The sequence below is a fragment of the Phaseolus vulgaris genome, chromosome 7 (genome assembly GCF_000499845.2).
Source record: "Phaseolus vulgaris cultivar G19833 chromosome 7, P. vulgaris v2.0, whole genome shotgun sequence".
In the NCBI taxonomy this organism is placed as follows: Eukaryota; Viridiplantae; Streptophyta; class Magnoliopsida; order Fabales; family Fabaceae; genus Phaseolus; species Phaseolus vulgaris.
In genome coordinates, this window is record NC_023753.2 from 20562588 (window position 1) to 20583937 (window position 21350).

General features: G+C 30.7%; 1 protein-coding gene across 1 annotated transcript; it reads right to left on the reverse strand.

The window, feature by feature from the left end:
• Nucleotides 1-6948: 6948 nt before the first annotated feature.
• LOC137828349 (AT-hook motif nuclear-localized protein 3-like) lies at nt 6949-14973 on the reverse strand. The gene is made up of 5 exons (XM_068634874.1): nt 13409-14973; nt 11399-11466; nt 10470-10601; nt 7966-8127; nt 6949-7622 (listed from the first exon to the last, which is right to left on the reverse strand). The coding sequence occupies exons 1-5, from the start codon at nt 13746-13748 to the stop codon at nt 7329-7331; spliced, it is 996 nt and encodes a 331-aa protein (XP_068490975.1). The 5' UTR covers nt 13749-14973; the 3' UTR covers nt 6949-7328.
• Between the last annotated feature and the right edge of the window lie 6377 nt (nt 14974-21350).

Sequence of the window (21350 nt, forward strand, 5' to 3'; positions counted from 1 at the left end):
ACAAAACAAACTATGGTGCACTATCTGGTAAAGCTCAAGAATTAAAAAATTATTTCATTTTTAATTTATTTTTATATGGAAAATGATGGTTTGACACCATTGCTCCATTTTACACCCCACTAAATATTAGTATTTTAATTATTTTTAATTTTAAAAATTATTTTAATATTTTACATTTTGTCTAATATTTTATTAAAGACATTTTCTTATTTTTAATTTTTTTTTTATTACAAATATTAATATTTTAGTGTAGGTGTAAACTGGAGCGAGATGTCAAAATATAATCACCCTTTTTATATTACTGTCTAACTTAGTTTTAGGCTGTGTTTGTTTCTCACTATGGAAAGGCGAAGATTTAATGGCCGCAGAAAGTTGGAAAACCAAGAATTTTTTTTTATAAAAACACAAAAATCGAGACAATTTTTACTTTCAAAACTTTCTTCGTAAATACGCGAAGAAAGTTGTTTACATATATATTTATTTAATTATTTTATTTTATTTTACTTTTTTACCCTTTTTATTTATATTTAAATTATTATTATTTTATTTAAAATAAAATTACAATTTAAATATTAAAAATATAATCAAAATTATAAAAAATAATTATTATAAAATAAAAATAATTAATTATATTTTATATATAATAAATTATAAATATAAAAAATAGTAAAAATAAATATATTTTTTAATAATAAAAAATAAATTTATATAATAATTATATTAATTACAAAAGAGTAAAGATAAAATAATAATATTATTTAATAGAAAAATAAGTTTTTATTAAATATTTATAATTATAAATATTTAAATAATATTTAATTAAAAATTTCTAAATATAAAAATAAATTAGTAAATTTACATTTTTATTAATTAAAAAAATATAATTTCAATCACATTCATCACATCACTCACAAACTTTCATAAACTTTCCTCACATTTTCCACTTTATTTACCTTAATCCAAACACTCTAACTTTCTTTACACTTTCTCTTCAAATCATAATAAATCCACTCCTTCATTTCCACTCTCTCATCCAAACAGAGCCTTAATGACAAATTTTTTTCGTACCATATCAATTTGCACTATTATTTTTTCAAAGTTTTAAAATTATCTTCTATTTTAAATTTAAAATCTAAAATTCAAAAAATCCAACTCAAAAATTAAAATCTCATTTCGAAAAAGTGAATTTGATAAGAAAAAAAATCATTTCGTAAAAGAAAATTTGTAATACAAAATCTCAAACTGTAGTTTAAAAAATATTTTAGAATGCAAAAATATGTTTTGGAAATCTAAATCAATAAATGCATTTTACAAAATGGGTTCTAGAAATATTTTTTTTATCTTCACGAGGTTACTAAATTTTAGAATTCATAAATGTGTTTCGGGAATCTAAATCAATAAATATATTCTAGAAAATAGGTTCTAAAATATATTTTTTTTATCTTTACCTCTTTTATTTAAGGTTATTTTTATCATTTAGTAAGGGTATTTTTTATATTTCAGATGAAGAATTTGTGATTTTTAATTTGGTTAGAGAATCTAAAATAACTAGACTTATACTTAACCATTAAAAAATAAATAAAAGTGTGCACGCTTTATCCTTGTTCTCACTTTCTAAAGAGACTTGAAAGATAAATTTTGTTGAATCAACATGAGATGAATGAAGGTGAGATACCAAAAAGAACTAATAAAACTTTATCTAAAGAGTGTGAAAAGGAGAAACAAGATTAAAGATTAAAAAAAAATGTGTAAGAAATTATTATTTTTACAGCAAAATTAAAAGTTGGCATTACTAGGATCTTACAAAACACTATATATTACATTACTCAAATAATCTTATTTACCACACGTCAAACAAATTTTTCATTTAATAAAAAAACTATAATTTATCATAAATCAATGTCTTCCAAACATACTTCTAAGAGGATCAAGGAAATAATTATATTTTACATTGAAAAATAATTTTAAAATTAAACTGAAACAAATTATTCGCTTAATCGTTTTCTTTTTATTTTGTTTTGTTCGCTTTTAAATACCAAGTACATCCGAGTTGGTTTCAACTATTGTAGCTTGGTTTGTTGAATTGGGACTGAATTATTGAGAATTTTTTTGTTTGTTATTTTTTTTTATATTGATAATAAAAAATAAATAAATATGAATTACTTTATGAGTGATCTAATCATTATACATAAACTTAACTGTAACTTTTCTTATTAGACTTATTTAAGTCTGCCTATACAGAACTCTCCTAACTAACCCGGAGGAAGACATCTGAGGCAAACAATCATACAACTTAACTTAAATGAATAAGTTATGAGATCATTCTCATACAAATCAACGGATCTATCCACCAATCAGAAAAGGAAAAATGCGCAAACTGTGACTTGGATGTAATCCATGACCAAACATTTAATTGAACCAAAGCAAAAGCTTTTAGTACATCCACTACTCCCCTTCAAAAATTACCATGTTTTTATGCTTCCAAACCTCGTTGACTATTGCAATCCAAATAACTCCCCAAACCTCATTTACTACTGTGATCCAAATAACTCCCCAAACATCATTCGCCGAAGCAGACGCATTTCTCATCCTAAACTGGTAACAATTTAACCATGGGACATTGTGAAACACGCTTTGCACGCCCATGCACAACAATGATTCCACAATAACCAAGCAAAACTACACTCAAAGAACAAATAGGTGTTAGTCTCCTCCTTGACCCCACAAAGACTACACGTGGAGCTTGCAACTGTGATCCCGCGTCTTCCCAGGTTAGCCTTAGTGGCTAACCTTGGACTTCCTGAAAAGTCGTTCTGCTATTTGCTTCTCCCATTCAAATAGATTCCTTCTCCAGACGAAATTCCAGACCCACTTTTCGTTGTTCAATCCCCCAAATGCAGTCATCATGGAAGCTTTTGACACACTCAGGGAATACAACCTCGGGAAAACCGTCTTCAAGGCCCCTCTCCCCACCCAATTATCTTCCTAGAACAAAACTTCCTTCCCAGATCCCACCTTCCAGATTAAGGCTTCTTCGAAATTCCAGCCTCAACCCTTCAAGCTCCAGATCTCCCTCAAATCTTTTTACCAAAGAGAGTCCTTGTTGTCTTTCCCTCCCTCTCTTAGACTTCTCCACCCCGTACTTGGAATCAATTATCTCCTTTCACAAACCACCCTTGTCTGACCCCAACCGCCATACCCATTTATCGAGTAACGCTAAATTGAAAGTCCTTAAATCTATTATCCCAAGACCCCGTCCTCGCGAGCTGCACACACCTTTTCCAGGAGGCCCAAGCGACCTTTCTTTCATCGGATCCCACCCCATAGAAAATCCTTTGGATTTTCACAAGCTCGTTTGCCACCACCACCGGCATTTTAAATAAAGATAGGTAAAACAATGGAATAGTAGACAATGTTGACTTTATCAAGCAAATCCTACCTGCCAAAGACAATAATCTGCCTTTCTACCTGCTTAATCTTTTCTTCATTCTAACAACCACTTCATCCCAAAACGCCCTTCTCTTATGGCTCTCTCCTATCGACAAACCCAAGTATAGAAAAGGGGTTATCATCACTTCACAATTAAGAATCGCTGCGAAGCGCTGGATCATTATCTGCTCGACTCCCAAACCACCTATCTTGAGCCCGGAAGAGAGTTCAAAACAATTCAAGGTCGCCTTTATATTGAAGACACTTTTGACATTTGTTTCACAAAAAAATAAAGTATAATCAGCATACTGCAACTTGTTTACCTTCACTTTCTCCCTTCCAATCTCCAAAATATCAATCAGTTTCTTCTCAACCGTCATCCTAGACACTCCCACTAAACTTTCTGCCACTATAAGAAACAATAATGGAACTAATGGGTCGAAGTCCTTTCTTTGGTAAGAACTCCTTAGTCGGACTACTGTTCACAAGAACGAATGTGACTCTAAACATCCCTTTATCCAACTAATTCATTTACCGCAGAAGTTAACTTTCTTTTTTTAACATATAATAAATGAATTCCCATCTTACATAATCATACGCCTTCTCAAAATTCACTTTGAAGAAAACACACATTTTCTTCCTTCTTTTTATCTCATCTAAAACTTTGTTGGCAACTAACACACTATCCAACAAACCCCTCCCTATTTTTTTGTTTGTTCTTTTAATTTGCTGAAAATGGGCGTTGAACATTTTTCTGGTGTACATTAATTTGGTATTCTCAGCTAACCATTCCAGAATACGTGTTGTAGGATAATAACTGATCAAAAGATCAAATTTGTTTTTTCTTTTATTACGTTAAAGAAATAGTACAAAAATAAAGCGTTGGAGTCTCATTTGAACTGTAAAGAAAAACCTAATCAGCGCATAACAATTGACAACGTTTGTTTTGGCCACAGATAGCGTTTCAAGCAAAAATAACTGCTGCTTTGCGTGGCACACTCCTTCGAGAAAATTCCACGGTTCACAATTAAGTTTGTTCATAAATGCTTTCTTAATCTTCCAATATTTTCTTACTTAAGAATATACTTGAGTGAAAAGACTAATTAAGATGAAATCAAAATTGAAGATAGTTATCTAGAAAAAGAAAGAAATGTTAAAGAGTGACGGTGTGGACTTTTCCTATGATGACAATGACTCGGTGAGACAACGGAGAAAAACTTGTTCCTAAATTCTCACACATTCCTCAATGATAAAAAACTGTTTCTTTTTTTTATGATCTCTATCTGCTTTTATTTCTTACAGAAGTTAACTTCACTAAATACCTATTTTTTATTTCATCTCTTCAATGGGATTATGTTATGTTTGTCTTGATCTTTCATATGAAGATACTGCATGAACACCAATTATAGACAAGCTATATATGAACATCATCTGAAACATTTTCAAGCAAACAAAACAAGACAAAACAATTCGGCAACATCTAAAAGGATTAGTTAGGTAGGTCCTTGGTCCCTTTCAGTGGGGGATGGTCCAAATGTCCAAGATCTTCAACAACCCAGAAAAAGGCCATCAATCTAGTATTATCGTCCTAACTGCCCATGATTATTAAGGGAAAAAGGGGCTTGTTAGCCAATCAGGGTAAGGATCTAGAGATAGAAAAATGAATGCTGCATAGAAGTTTGGTGGGTGATGTCTTATGTATAAGTTGATGACATGGAACACTGTAGCTGTGACCAATTAATAAAGTTGCATGTGATGCTCTCCGCTGCTACAACAGACTTTTGATGATTAGTTTAATGTAATAAAAGTTCCACGTACAGTTGATGAAACATCCCACGTACATTTATGCATCATCAACCCTAAAACAAATGTTGTCCTGTGCTTTTCTGATATCATTCACCCGTCACCATTCACCTCAAATTTTGCTATTAAAAAGAAGGCTTTGTCCACGTTTGCATCTATCCAAACACCACTTTAAATACACCTTAAGGCCTAAACCTGCGTCTAACTCAAGCCAACAACAACCACCACCACCCTCACCCTCTCTTTCTCATCTGTGTTTGCCCCTTCTTACTTGGCCATGTTGGATTCTCTGATGGAGTACATCACTCAGGCAGCTTCCAGCTATGCTTTCATTTTCTGCTTCTGCAATTTGATCATAGTCATTATCCTAGTCGACTTGAAGCCCAAGCTCAGTTTTAATCAAGGGAGTGAAGAAATCCCTCTGTCCCTGATCACAAACAAGGGCATAGAAGCAGCCAAATCGAAGTGTTTAGTCAGCAAAAGCACACTAACTCCTCAAGCAAGGGAAGTGGCACATGTCAAGGAAGAAGTGGTGGTGGACAGAGTTGAAATGGAAGGTAAAGATAATTGCAATTGCAACAGTACTGAGGAAGACGATGAGCTGAGGAGAAGAGTGGAAGAGTTTATAGAGAGAGTTAATGAAGGATGGAAAGCAGAGCATTTTAACTCATCAAGTTTGTTATGGGGTGAAAATAATAATAATAAGGAACTTTTGGAGTGAGAGTTTTGATCTGTCATTCTGTTTATCTACTCCGCTCATTCTTAAAACATTTGAAGCGAAATTGAAAGTTTTACACTTTTCTGGCTGAAAATTCCTTACTTCTGTTTTGGAAATACCTTTCACAGAATGTGAATTGGTGATTTGGTAAAAACTAAATATTGTAAACACTGAAACTAAGTTTGATGAGTTTCATATGATAATTACAATAATTTTTATACTTATCATCTAATTAATATAAATTCTTCATTATAAGAATGTATGAAAACTAAAATCTTAGTGTATAAATAGAGAGTGAGCTCCACCAATAAAAGGATAAATAGATCTTTTCTATTAGGAAGCTTATTCTAGCTAGTTTAGAGTCAGTTATATGCAGAAAGAAAGAAAAAGAATGTCATGGAAAAACATGTATTCCTTTTCATCTTAGCTTCAAATGTTATCACTAAGAAAATAGTTCCATGACATTCATTTCCTTTTTTCCCCTTATACTTTATGCTCTAAGCCGAAAGGGTGTTGTTATTGGGTCTAGTAGATAAAAAGAAGTTCAAAGGTGTAGTAGAGCATCAAGCATAGCAAGAAATGCAGCGAAATTGCTGCACCTATTATAATCCAATAAAATTTAAATGTTCTAGACAAATTAAAGTGGTTGTAAAAATATAAATTTAAATAGACTGATCCACTAATTATTTGGTTGCGGATACACAAGATTGTTTCAAGTTTCAATGTCGTTGTATTTTAGGCAGTCTTCATCAAGTTAAGGCAAGAAAACAAACAGACTTCATAGTTTGAAAATTGAGCAGTTGTATGAAAACATAAAATTTGAAAACAAATAACAGAATCTCATCCCTGTTAAAATTACATACATAAAGTATAATAATTCAATTAGAAACAAAAAAATTTGCTAGCAAATGGAGATATTTATTAGTTCCCGTTTGGCCGTTCCTTGATATAATAATTTTGAGCAAAAAATCACAGTACCACAAGGTAAGACTAGGAGGTTGATATGCAATTTCTTTCACAACAAATAATAGAGTTACAGTTCAGAAACACTCACATCCACTCACATTTTTAACATACATATAGAATGTAAATAAGGGGTGAAATGGCACAACATATACCCTATATCTAATTGCTACACCAATGAGTAAACAATACTAAAGATACATTTGGAGAAAGGACACGTGGAAACCTAACAAACAGATTTGCCAACTAACACCTAGTACCAAAGATTGCAACTTTTGAGTCAAAACCATCGCGTGACACCCATCTGACCGTCAGAGTTGTGTTGTAAGTTAACTGTCAGCAGTCAGTCAAGCATGAGTGAGGAGCCTAAATGAGTTGATTCAGCATGTTATCAAATAATTCACAGGGAATATGTTTAGCATGCAGCCTCAGCTTTTGATTGGCTTAGATTAGACTCCTTGTCGGGCAAAGGATCTTTGTCATCAGCAGATGAGTTCCTAGAGTCTTGACCATTGTTAAAAGAAACAATATTCTCTTCTTGAAAAGCAGCAGGTGTCATAATAGGCTTTACTCCACCAAAACTGACTTTTAGTTCCTCACTAGAGATGATATTAACAGGTGAAGGGGTAATAGTTGATATAAACTCCACCCTTTGCTTCTTGTTTTTATGCTCCAACTGGTGACCAGGAAGAAAGCTCCCCACCACAACCTGATGCAGAAGAGCGTGAGAAAAGTGACTACTGAAATATGCCCACCGTACACATAATTTTGATGTTCACGGCATTTTTTTTTTTTTTGAATTCCTACTTTTCTGTGGAAGTTGACATAGCATAAAAGCAAGTCAAAATCTCTATCCAAAAGCATTGGTAATCTAACCAATAAAACAAATTAAAACTTGCTTTATGATGATGGGAATAATTGAAACAACAAGTATCTACACTGAATTAATATGATCATGTTTCCTTACAAAGGTTAAAAAATCTCAGATTAACAATTCATAAGGTTCTTGAATATTTTATTAAATATCCCTTCCTATGTAGCATGAGGCCTACCTGAACTGGACCAGCAGCTACCAGCAAACCAGCAAGTCCACCCCCCATTACTCTACCATCTGGACCGGCCAAAGAGACACTCATTCCACCAGATCTGCTTCTTGTAATTCCATTCTCAGTTGGCATAAAGGAACCAGACAAGGAAAGAATTTCAAACCTTCCCTGTAAAAGCAAAAGATTAAGTTTGAGCATACTTAATCAATTCACTTCGGTCATAGCTCAAACAAAATTTGAAGATATTTGCAACATCAGTTTGATATTAGTGAATAAATCACAAGGGATGAGTTATCTTTGTTGAGGAAATTAGTGATTTAATCAAAAGTTTTATCCTGAAACCAAGTAATTAATCCTCATAACAAGTATAACATTCAAAGAGACATTAGTTTTCAAAAAGAAAAAAGAGGTCTAAAGTGGCTTTTGAGATGTGGAGAGCATGGAAACTAAAATTAATTGTGTGTTTGGTCATAAGTTAGCATGTCTTGGTGGGTTGAATAAAGTGAAAGTCTGGGACAGGTGGATACAAAAACAAATACATTACAAGGGGATTCATCCACAGTCTTCAACTAACATGATGCCAAACACGACACTAATAGTGTTGAGCTATAGAGGTAAAGCAACAACAAAGTCCTGTCCTATCCCACTAGGAGAGATTAGTTACATGAATCACATGACACCATTTGATTCAGTTAAAGACAAACTCTTCAGAGATATTATGTTATCCAGTTAGGGTAACTCAAACAAATAAATTACCAAGAAATCATGAATATGTAAAAACATAACAGCATCTCAAATCTAGAATGTGTAGTTAAGAAGCAAGAATAGTTACAAATTACAATAGCCCTTGTACACATGTAACTTCAAAATTAGTTAACAACATTATCATAGGAACTGATTAGCTGAAATAGAAGGGAAATTTTTAGTTTTCCTAGAATCGGAAGTTGGAAATATTTCTTTACCATGTTATGTTAGTTTATGCTTTAACAAATAATATGCCCACAAAACAATGTTCCCACGAATACTTTTAGCTAAGTTTACCAAAAAATTGTTCTAATGGGGGAAGTGTGAATTTAAATTTCCCGAATTTAAAAAATATTATGATAAAAATACCATGTTAGTATGTTACACTTATTAAATGATTTAAGTTGTAAACTAAAATTGTTGGTAATTACTCTTTAATTTCTGAGAAGCTTGTACAAGTATTCATAAAAGTACTTATGGCTAACCAAACACATTTTAGTCATTCTTAGGAATCATGATTTCCAAGATTCATGATTGCCATACCTCAAAAAAACTTCTCTTGTAGCAAACACCTCATAAGTATAATGCAGTTAATAGCATCAGTTTCAGATAATTTTGCAAGAGAAACTCAATCAAATAATTTTGGAATTCCTCTTTAATTTCTGGGAAGCTGGTATATGTATTCGTAAAAATACTTCTGGCTAACCAAACAGATTTTAGTCATTCTTAGAATCATGATTCACAAGATTCATGATTGCCAAACAATGTTCCCACGAATACTTTTAGCTAAGTTTACCAAAAAATTGTTCTAATGGGGGAAGTGTGAATTTAAATTTCCCGAATTTAAAAAATATTATGATAAAAATACCATGTTAGTATGTTACACTTATTAAATGATTTAAGTTGTAAACTAAAATTGTTGGTAATTACTCTTTAATTTCTGAGAAGCTTGTACAAGTATTCATAAAAGTACTTATGGCTAACCAAACACATTTTAGTCATTCTTAGGAATCATGATTTCCAAGATTCATGATTGCCATACCTCAAAAAAACTTCTCTTGTAGCAAACACCTCATAAGTATAATGCAGTTAATAGCATCAGTTTCAGATAATTTTGCAAGAGAAACTCAATCAAATAATTTTGGAATTCCTCTTTAATTTCTGGGAAGCTGGTATATGTATTCGTAAAAATACTTCTGGCTAACCAAACAGATTTTAGTCATTCTTAGAATCATGATTCACAAGATTCATGATTGCCAAAAACCTGAAAAAACATCTCTTGTACCAAACACCTCGCATAAGAATGATGCAATGAATAACATGACTTTCAGATAATTTTGCACAACAAACAAGCTTAATCAAATAAAAAGGGTTTTATCTGTGTACACTAGCCCAAATTAGATATAACAAAAATGTTTAGCCAGCAAAACCTTGATTCTTTAAAATATAACAAAAATGTTTAGCCAGCAAAACCCTGATTCTTTAATTAATTTCTGTTAAAATTGTTTTAAAAAAAAAAACAGCATTTGATGCATCCATTTGCATTTCCATCTAACTACACACTTCTTTTTAAAGTAGAAAAGGCATATTTAAAAAAATTAGCATGTTATATCTAATATCAATATATTACAATGCCATATAAGCAGAGCAGCATGCAAAACACATGAATCGGTAACTAGTAATACAATACTACAAAGCCGACTTGTTGTAGAAAAACAAATTTCTTAACTTATTTTGTTATGCTGAAGACATAAGATGCAACTCACCTCATATGTTAAAGTACCTCCACAAGAAGATGGTTGACGAAGTGTAACATTTGAAATTGTTCCAGTTGCAGAGAGAATGCATATAGCACGTGATCCTTGTTGTGAGAAGGACATGATTTTCATGGTGACATCCTGGTATAAGACCATAAGAAAATCACAAAAACAAGTAAGCACACAGCACAAAAACGAAATTAAAGCATGTAGTCAATAGTTTAATTCAATCATAATGACACTGTACACAACTACAAATATGATCCACACAAGTTAGTCTCGTCGCTGTTGCAGATTTGAAAAAAAAAACAATAAAAACATTGTAATAAAGTTAATATGCTTACAATTCTATTCGCAATTTATGGATAAATTGTACAATACATACTTGTAACTTAGAGATCATTAGAAATGAAAAATAAAATCATAACTTGTTTCATTTATTTTTACACAACTTCCAATCAAATGAAGCTCACAACCTGTCAAGTGTTTATTTAAAAGGTCTAGCTAATTCTCTGACAGACAATTATCATTTAAATCAAATAATCTAGTTTATATTATAGTTCCTTATAATTAGTACTGAGCAGAGAAATGATCACAAGGAATGTTACTAGATATTAAAAGTAAAGGACAATAAAATAAACACTATTAAGGGAATGAGCAATGAACACACATACAGCACAAAAACGAGTATGGAATTTAGACAATTAACATAGAGAAAGGAACACATTACTTTTTTTGAGCTATTACATTCATTAGATAATTTTATGCTGGCTCATTTACATAAAAAAAATTGTTTTCATGAAAACAAAATTAAAGTGTAACCAAAATTAATGGACTTCGCATTCACAATGTATATATTGCATTCATACACAAATTGACTGGATTAAAACTACCTTAATAAACTTCAGCAGATAGACCTAAGAGAATGAGAAGAATACCTCGCCAGCATTTACTGTGAGCACATGTGGTGTGAAATTGGCACCAACTGAGTATGCTATTCCATCACCTATAAAATGCATACATGGGAATAAATATACTTATATATATAGTCCCGGACGTTTGATCTATGTAGTTCAAAAAGAAAGAAAGAAAATGCAATAATCAAAACGTCATATGAAGTAATTGATGAAATTAAAGAAATAAGTTTCAAAATAACAAGATAAATTTGGGGGAATAAATTATGTTGATACACTTTAGCCAGAAATAGAAGATGCATTCAACAAACCACATACGTCTTACCTCTACCTCTTTCGTATTAAATGGAAAGAATAGTGAATCCCACACATCAAAATATTACACGATAGAGACTTAGCCACATAATGCACCCTATAATAACATTAGTTTCAGATTCATCATTACCCTTAATCTATTCTGTGCCACCAGGTAAGTCTATAAACAACTGTCTTTCTATGTGTTGTTTATGACATTCTAAACCACTGTTAACTATGCCATCATATGGTAGATCCTAGAAGGCACACCTATCCAGTCACCACACAAGACACGTCCCAACCCTGGAATTCTACTTCACCTATCAAGTCCATTATGTCATATTCTAGACCTCATACAGAACCATCAAATCTAAAGAGAGCCAAACCTATAAACCTTTGTTGATCTCCAATCCTGTTCAGGACAATGATAAATCTGGAATTAGATTCAGGGTAAATGATGAATCAGGAAAGATATGGAAGTCATGTTCACCACCAACCTACATGAAGCACAAGTATGTCTAACATCTTGATCAAGACAATTAGTGTTCACATATCTCCTGTCATATGTGGAACTATATACAGCACATAGGGATATGTTTGGGTGTCCCCCGAGAAAAGCAAAATAGAATAAAATACAAAAAATAAGAGAAAGAGGGATTAAGTAATGATTTATTTATTTCCCTATGATTCAATGTTTAAAATCACCCAAAATTTGGGAGAACATTTTATTGTTCAAAAAACTGAATGATGAGAATTAATAATGACCTAATGAAGATCCCATATGTCCTAACTCTTGTTTTATAAAAATGTCAACACATGGGAAAGTCCACCCAAAAAACCTTCAATAATCCTCTTTCCAAACTTACGAGACCCCAAATCTCCTGCATGCACTTTGAAAAATCATTTCATTGCATTTTAATGTTATATAAATGGTTACTATCAGTCTCAGAAGCCGCTCTCGCGTCCCTTAATGAATAAGTTCCACTTTCAAAAATATTTCCGACCAAGATTTCAATTACGAAATCCATTTTCCAATCATGCCAATATTCAACAAGGAAGCTTAGAAGCTGCTAGAAATAATTATTAGAGTAGACCTTAGACCAGTTCAAGCGTGGCACATCAGCTATCAAACACTGTTGGACTCAACCTACTAAATAAGATGGTCCCTTCATTTACTCTAACCGTTTTTCTATGGTCAGATAATTCAATCCTCTTCCCCTCACAAAGGAAAATAAAGAGTACCATATGCTACCCTGAAACAAAACCAACCTCACTTGTCAACCACAAAATATCCCAATCCACCTCACAATTTGTATTCAGATCTGAAAAGGAATCAGAGCTTAGGGTCCACTCACACCCCCCACACCACCCCTATATAACCTCTCACAAAAGCAAAAACCAAGTCCAAAAAGTTCACGGCACGCTAAAACACAATATCAGAGTAAATAACTAACTCGTCCAAATGATTTACCCCAAAATCAAATCAATTAGAACTCCCAAAAAAAAAAACATTACGATACTCTTCCATTAAATAGCTAAATGACAAGGGCCACCGGGTTAGAAGGATTCACTCGTTTATTATGACTCTGATACTCTCATATCTCAAAATACTGCAAATGTAACAGTAAAAAACTAAAAATAAAACCATGCCAAAAAGATTAAAAACATCAGCGGTGACTAAAGATTAAAAGGCTACAATTCAAAGTCTTCAATTGAAAAGATCGAAGAACTATATAATACCTTGAACAGGGCTTTCAACCTCAAACTTGAAGGATGACTTTTTGATAGATTCAACTGGCCTTCCTCTACCTCTCTTCCAAGCGGAGAACTCGCCGGTCAACGGAATCGACGAAGAAATCGGCATCGGCGAAAGCGCCGTCACCGGCCCCATAGCCACCTTCCCGTCCGGCCCATACTTCCTGGGTCTCCCTCTCTTCTTTTTCCCCTCCGTCGCCGGCGAAGGCACCGGCACGACGGCCCTTGAAAAGTCCAAGTTGTTCTCAATTATTCTAGGAGCCACATGGAAGCTCTCCGGGGCTTCATCACCCACCACGACACCAAAACTCTCTCTTCCCTCCATTTTATGCAAATCAAAGAAAAACTAAGACACCCCAAAACCTTACAACTTTACTTAAACCCTACCCATTGAAGATTCAAACTCTTCCACGCCCAATCACCCAAAAAAATCACAAAAAAAAATGAAATTTTCAAAGGGGGTAAATGCTAACTTATTTAAGAGAAAACGGATTCGGGTGCAGGGAAAATTTACAATCTCACAGGAAACTTCAAGGCACACAAAAATTGTTGTATGAAATGGCAAAATGAAACCCAGAAACGAAATTGGAGCAGTTTGAGCTTGGCCTCCGAGAAAATCGCAGTGCTGTAAGCTCAAATCTGCACCATTGCATAGAACACAGAAAGCTTCGAAATTAACAGAAAATTTAGAGAAAAAAAATTGTAGAATTACAGAGAAAAATACAAACTCCGGTTCATAAATTCTCCGGAGAGGTATGTGAATTTAGGGTTTTCCAGGAAAAGGTGGAGTAAATAAATAAAGTTGATAAAAAAACTGGAAAATTAAATAAATATTAAAATAAAGTAATTAAATAATGGGAATTTAATTATGAATTAATATTTTAATTATAAAATTGAAAGTATAAAATTTGGTTAAGAAATTGGTTCACGTCCGTCTTGGAAATTTAATAAAGGTGATTTAATAAATGACTGTGAATGCAGATACTTAATTTGAATGCATTAAAAAAATACGTAACATTTTTGAAAAGGAAAGAAAATGGGTTTTTTAATATAAAACCGGCATTTATTTATTTAAAGCTTTTCTTAAAAAATAAATATTCAAAGCTGTAAAGCTAAGATAGGAGGCATTACATTTTCCCAACTACTGACAAGTTCTTTGTCTTTTCAGTTAAATTAAGTTAAAGTTGACCAACAAACTAAATTTCATGAGCTGAAAACAAAAACAAAAAAATGAAGTTTGAAAATGCCCTCTTGGTTTGGTGAATCTACTGCAAATGCCACTGTAATAAACACAACGCATGCTCTCTGCATCTTCTTTTCTCCGCTTTCTCCTCCCCATTTACAGCTTCTTCTGTTGACCAAGACACTGTTTCTACTTTTTCCCTCTTTCGCACCAAATATATAATCAAAAGACAGACAATATGATGTTTTTCTTAATGTTTCACACAATATTTTGTTGAGATTTATTATATGATCATGAAAATCTGGAAGCTTTGAATTCTGGGTAGGTACTGTTCTGATCTGATGGACCCGTTACAGTACGTCAGGTCTTTCAAACTCTGATACCTACTGTGCTCATAAAGTAGGCAGGTATTGGTAGCAGTGACCACACACAAACTCTCACCACTTTTATGGAACCCACTTGTTTAGGTAACTCCCCCATTGCAATTTGCATTTCATCACTCTTTCTCTCTCTCTCTCTCACATGCCCTTCTCTTTTTTCATTTCACTCTCATTATATTTTACATTTATTATTTTTTAATATCATTTTAATTTATTATTATTATCATTACTATTACTAATTTTTAAATTAAATAAAATTTTCAATATTATAAAATAATATAATTTAATATTTATACAAATATTTTTCAATTAATAATTTTTTTAAATATTTAATTTTTTCTGAATTTTTTAAATTAAAAACATGTCAAAGTTTGATAGTTTATTTTTAAAGTTCGATCGGAAAAGTGGAAAAATTCTTTCTATGTCTTTCTATGAAAGAAAAAAATATGAAGAAAATCACCTAGATTATATGTCTTTTATATTGTTATCTTTCACTTTGAATCAACCCGTGTGAGAACAGAATGCAGATTTCTCTAAGAAAAGTTGCATGACCATGCAACACTAAAGATTTTTTGGTCACTTTGACTAGCTCATGTGTGGTTGAGGGGTTTAAGTGTGTCTTTATAATAGTATTAAATATGGTTGAACATTGTAAATTTGAACTGTGCATTATATGTGGAGCTTGTGCATGTATTGAGTTTGTGTTGTTGTTCTACTGAGCTAGTTAGTTGAAGACTTCTGAAAGCGGTGTCTTAATTGTTGGAGAACCATAACATTGTGTGTGAAAGTGTTGCTTTCACCTTGCACACAATCATTGTGTGTGAAACCATAATTATTGGTGTATTGAGGTCAGATTTGATGAATCCAAAGCAATGTAATTCAATTTCATGAGTTGAAAACTGATTTTATGACAACAAGTAGACGTATAATCGATTATCACTGTTTTACAAATGAGCCATAATTGATTATGAATAGTTATTTCAAGGATAAACGATGTTCATCTTGCCATAACCGATTATGAACTATTTTTGCAAGGGTAATCAATTATCATGTTCCCATAACTAATTATGAACTATTTTTCCAATGGTAATTACCATATTTCCATAATCGATTATGAGTGTTTTTTTTAGAGATAATCGATTATGCACATCCAATAATTGATTGTGTGTGTTTTAAGTTGGTAATCGATGTTGGTATCATTGGTAATCCATTATAGACGTTTGTATGTGGTTGTTTGATTTCGATTTTGATTTTATGAGGTTGATTTCGTTTATGCGTTGTGCCAAATTTGTTTTCCAAGTCCACATTGCTTACAATTTGATGGATTATTGTTAGCTTTCCTAATTGGATGACACTTGCTAAATTGAAGTACCAAGGACTAAAAGTGAATGTTGCAAACTCTCCAGGTGATTTAGGATTCGAGGTGGTTTGTTAGTGGGTAACAAACCACTCCATTACACATTTGTTCACATCTTGAGTCCACTACGAAGTGATTATTCTCAATTGTTGCATGAAAATGTTTTCATGTTATGGACAACAAAAAATAATATTCTGATTAATTGACCCTATTATATAATTGTGCACATGATCAAATGTTGGGACAACAACATGTTTCTTCTCTTTGTCATGCACATCACACAGATCATGAACGTGTGTGAAGTCTTTATCGCTCGAAACAAGTCTCAAGTTCGGATGGTCCCACTTCTTTGGGGGAAATCAGTGAAAAAGTTAAATATCCATCAGGTACAAGGTGTGTGATAGTATGAGACATATCAACTATAGGATGAGGAAGATGACGTTGACCCAACCATTTCGGACAAAGATCTTTGAGGCAATGCACCTTAGCCCGAAGTCAGGATCAATCTAAAATGATACCACGAATTTGGAGTGAAATTTAAGAATTGCAAGAATTGATTAGGATTATGAACCTCAATATCAACACACATTTCTATAGAGTTCATGACAGGATTGACCACCTACAACAACAACTTCATGATTTTCAGAGAGTCTTTTAAATGATACATATTTCAATGTATCATTGTTATTATTTCCTGAAACATTATTAAAATTTTATATTCTTTATATATATATATTTTTATTATGTTTAATATTTATTATACATGCAATTTATCCATGGATTTCCAATTTTGTACAAACACGTTTTTCCTTTACACATTTATAATATTTTTAATTGAACCAAATAATTTTTTTTACAATAATAAATATGTTCTAAATATTTGACATAATTTGTATTTTTTTCTAAGTTAATTCCAACACGATACACAATTATATTTTTTTTAATTAAGTCAAATAAATTTTTTGATAATCATAAATATGTTCTAAATATTTTATATTCATTTTTTTCTAAAATTAGCTATAACACAATACCAAAAATAATTATACCCAAAATAATGTTTTAACTACAAACAACTATAATCCACAAAACTACAAAAAAAAAATTGATTTTAGCGGGGTTTATTTTTACATTATCCAAAGTTAAAATCTCTATTAAGTCATTTATCCAAGGTTGCAGTTTCCCCCGCTAAACCATCTATTGGGAACGTGTTCCCCGAGGTTTCTTTAAATCTCGGAAAATGTCTTTCATAACCTCCTCTGTTAAATACCATGAGTTTAATAACCTTCGTAAAATATCATGGGTTTCAAAACCTCCATAGAATACCATGGGTTTCAAAACCTATGTAAAATACCATGAGTTTAGGAACCTTCATAAAATACCATGAGTTTCAAAATTTTCGTAAAATGACTTGCCGTTTGAAATAACCTTCAACCCTATTTCCCACCATCTCTAACAATCCTTCTAATTTCTCTCTTCCACCATTGACACATTACTCTCCGGCACAAACTCAATGGTCGTTACCGACAGTCTTAGCAAGGAATCATAATGCAGTCACACTTATGTTTATTATATCTAAGGAGAAGAAACACTAAAGAAGACATTATCTTCTTCTTACTCCAATCTTGCTTCTTCCATCACCTTACTACCCCAACTTGGGTCACAAGCCATTGTTACCTAGCTCGACAACAATTAGTGTTTATCACCTTACTACCCCAATTAGTGTTTATGGAGGTTTCAAAACCTCCATAAAATACCATGGGTTTCAAAACCTATGTAAAATACCATGAGTTTAGGAACCTTCATAAAATACCATGAGTTTCAAAATTTTCGTAAAATGACTTGCCGTTTGAAATAACCTTCAACCCTATTTCCCACCATCTCTAACAATCCTTCTAATTTCTCTCTTCCACCATTGACACATTACTCTCCGGCACAAACTCAATGGTCGTTACCGACAGTCTTAGCAAGGAATCATAATGCAGTCACACTTATGTTTATTATATCTAAGGAGAAGAAACACTAAAGAAGACATTATCTTCTTCTTACTCCAATCTTGCTTCTTCCATCACCTTACTACCCCAACTTGGGTCACAAGCCATTGTTACCTAGCTCGACAACAATTAGTGTTTATCACTGTTTTATATATCCTAAATAATTGCAATATCTATCGGATGTGGGCTTCAAAGTCATGCGTGTTCTTGACTAAAAGATTGCAAGAACATATTGCAAGGAGAAATTAACTTTATTACTTCTCACTTTCACAATAAATTAATTATTAGATGCATTTTAAAATAAAGACCTTAATTTAAAATATTTTAAAATTATGAAAATTAAATATTAACAATTATAACTAAAACTAAAAATTTCAAATAAAATATACGTACATCAAAAGGTAAAACAAAATAAGTCAGGTTTTTTGAAGTATGAACTCATAAAAAAAAACTAAGAATAATATAAACCAATTACCATCAATCATAAAAAATATGCAATTACTTTTGAAATACTTATTATCTAAGATAGTTGTTGAAATACTTATTATCCAAGGTTATTTTGCTGAGTTTTTAAAATAAATTTTTGAAACTTCAAAAAACTTATTTGTAATGTAAAGTTACACTTCCAAAATTTTAGAGAATTTAGTTATAAAATATATTAAAACTATGTAGTTTTTAATTATTTATTTATAAATAGATTTAATTATATTTATTTATAGAAGTTTGAAAAATCTTGAGTGTTTTATCGAGGTTCTAAAATAAATCTTAAAATTTAACGAAAGTTAAAAAACCTCCGTTATTTTGCTGACATTTTATAATAAACCTTTAGAATTTAATAAAGGTTAAAAAAAATCCTCATTATTTTTGCTGGAATTTTAAAATAAACTTTTAGAATTTAACAAAGGTTAAAAACACCTCCGTTATTTTGTTGAGATTTTAAAATAAACCTTTAAAATTTAACGAAGATTAATAAAATCTCCATTATTTTATCGAGGCTTTAAAATAACATTTGAAACTTAACGAAGAATAAAAAAACCTATGTTCATTAAATTATTTTCTAAGGTTATATTAACCTCCGGTAAAACTATTTACAATTTTTTTAATAAAATAAATAAATAAAATTCATTTCTCAACAATATTTATATAAAAAATAATTTATAATTTTAATTTTTTAAAATAAAAAAAATTATAATTTCAATCACATCTATTATTTAACTTACAATCTCATAATTTCTTTTTTACTTTTTACTTTATTTATCTTAATTTAAACAATTTCATTTTCTTATACTTTCTTTTTCAAATCTCTTAAATTCTATCCCACCATTTTAAAATCCAAACAAATTATTAAATTCCAATAACTTTCATGTCACCTGAAAGTCATTCTGTCTCACAGAAATTGACTATTTGAAAGCCCATTTCTGACTTACCTACTACAGGAAACAAGTAACAATTATTTTGTCATAACCTTTATTTTTGTACAAAAATTAAAAATAAATTTTGAGTATCCAAACTTAATGTGTTTATGAAATGTAGTCTTAACCTTCTCGATAGTCTAAACTCAATTTTAAAATCTAAAGTTTGTATTTATTTTAATGGATCGCATGTTTTTTGGCAGTAAATAATCTCAAACTCAAAATTATTAATTAAGTTATAGAGTAATGTTGTATGATTTGATTTAAGCGTTTGGTGATATTAATACGTCAATTTAAAATATTTTAATTTGATCTCTTAGTTTTTTACAATATACTCATTTATAAATATTTTTAAGTTGAATGAACAAAAAATATATGTCTTTATTACTATTGTGAAAGTGATGTTACGTGACCCTAAAATAACAAATAGTTTTTAGATGATACGTTTCAAAGAGGCTAAAAACAAAACTTTTATATATTTAGAAAGATTAAAAATAAATTTAACATATGTTAAAACAAAAAACCAGTTTCTATCACAATTTTGTTGATCTGGTCATATGTTTCATCAACTATTTAAGAGTCAATATATTTATAATAAAATTCAGATAATAAATCGTGTGCAGATTTAATGTAAACTCATGATATCTGTATTTAATTCCCATGACTTAAAATTGTTAAATAAGTTTTTTCATTTGTATTAAAATTTCTATTTTTTTTACATCTAACATTTAATGAATTATTAATTTAGTCATAATAATAATACTAGTTTTGTTATACTATTAAATTAATGGTGCTAACATCTAATCATCTTAATTAGATATTTACAATTATATTAATATGATACTATTAAAAGTAGTACATCAATTTCATTAATCCAAAAGAAATAGAGTAATTATACTTACTAAACTACATATTTATTAAGTATTAAATAAAATTTTGACAATACTAGGATCAGTTTTAAAGCTAACAAGAAATTATTTAACCCTATAAAATTTCAGAATTTTTATTATTTTTATTTGAATTTAGTAAGTTGTATATCTAAATAGGTTGTCTTATTTATTGTATCAATGGTTGAATTATCTTTTACCAACTACATAAATGAAAAGATAAAATAATTATGTAGTGTTGCTAAATTTACTACATAAAAAATATTAAATAAAAATAAATATTATTTTAAAAAAATATTTTTTTTATAAAAAAATAATAATTAATTATTATATTAATTAAATTAAATATTATTTTAATAAAAAAATTATTGATATTTAAATTAATTATTATTTTTAATAAATAGTTTTTAAATAAATATTTAATTAACTATCAAAATAGAAAATTTTGATATGCTTTCTTTATTAATATGGTACTATCCAATAACTACGCTGAGATGTGTTTTTAGATATAATGTAGTAACTTATTAGAATTTAGGTAAATTAATAAATCACTAAGTTCATTATATTAATGTGATTAATATAGTAAATTTTGCAAGTAGTTTATTGTATTAGTGTAACTTTATATAGTTAACCAATAAGTAAAATTCCAATGTTAAATGATTTTTTAAAAAATATTAACCTTATAGAATTATTAATATGAGATGAAATAGTTATGTT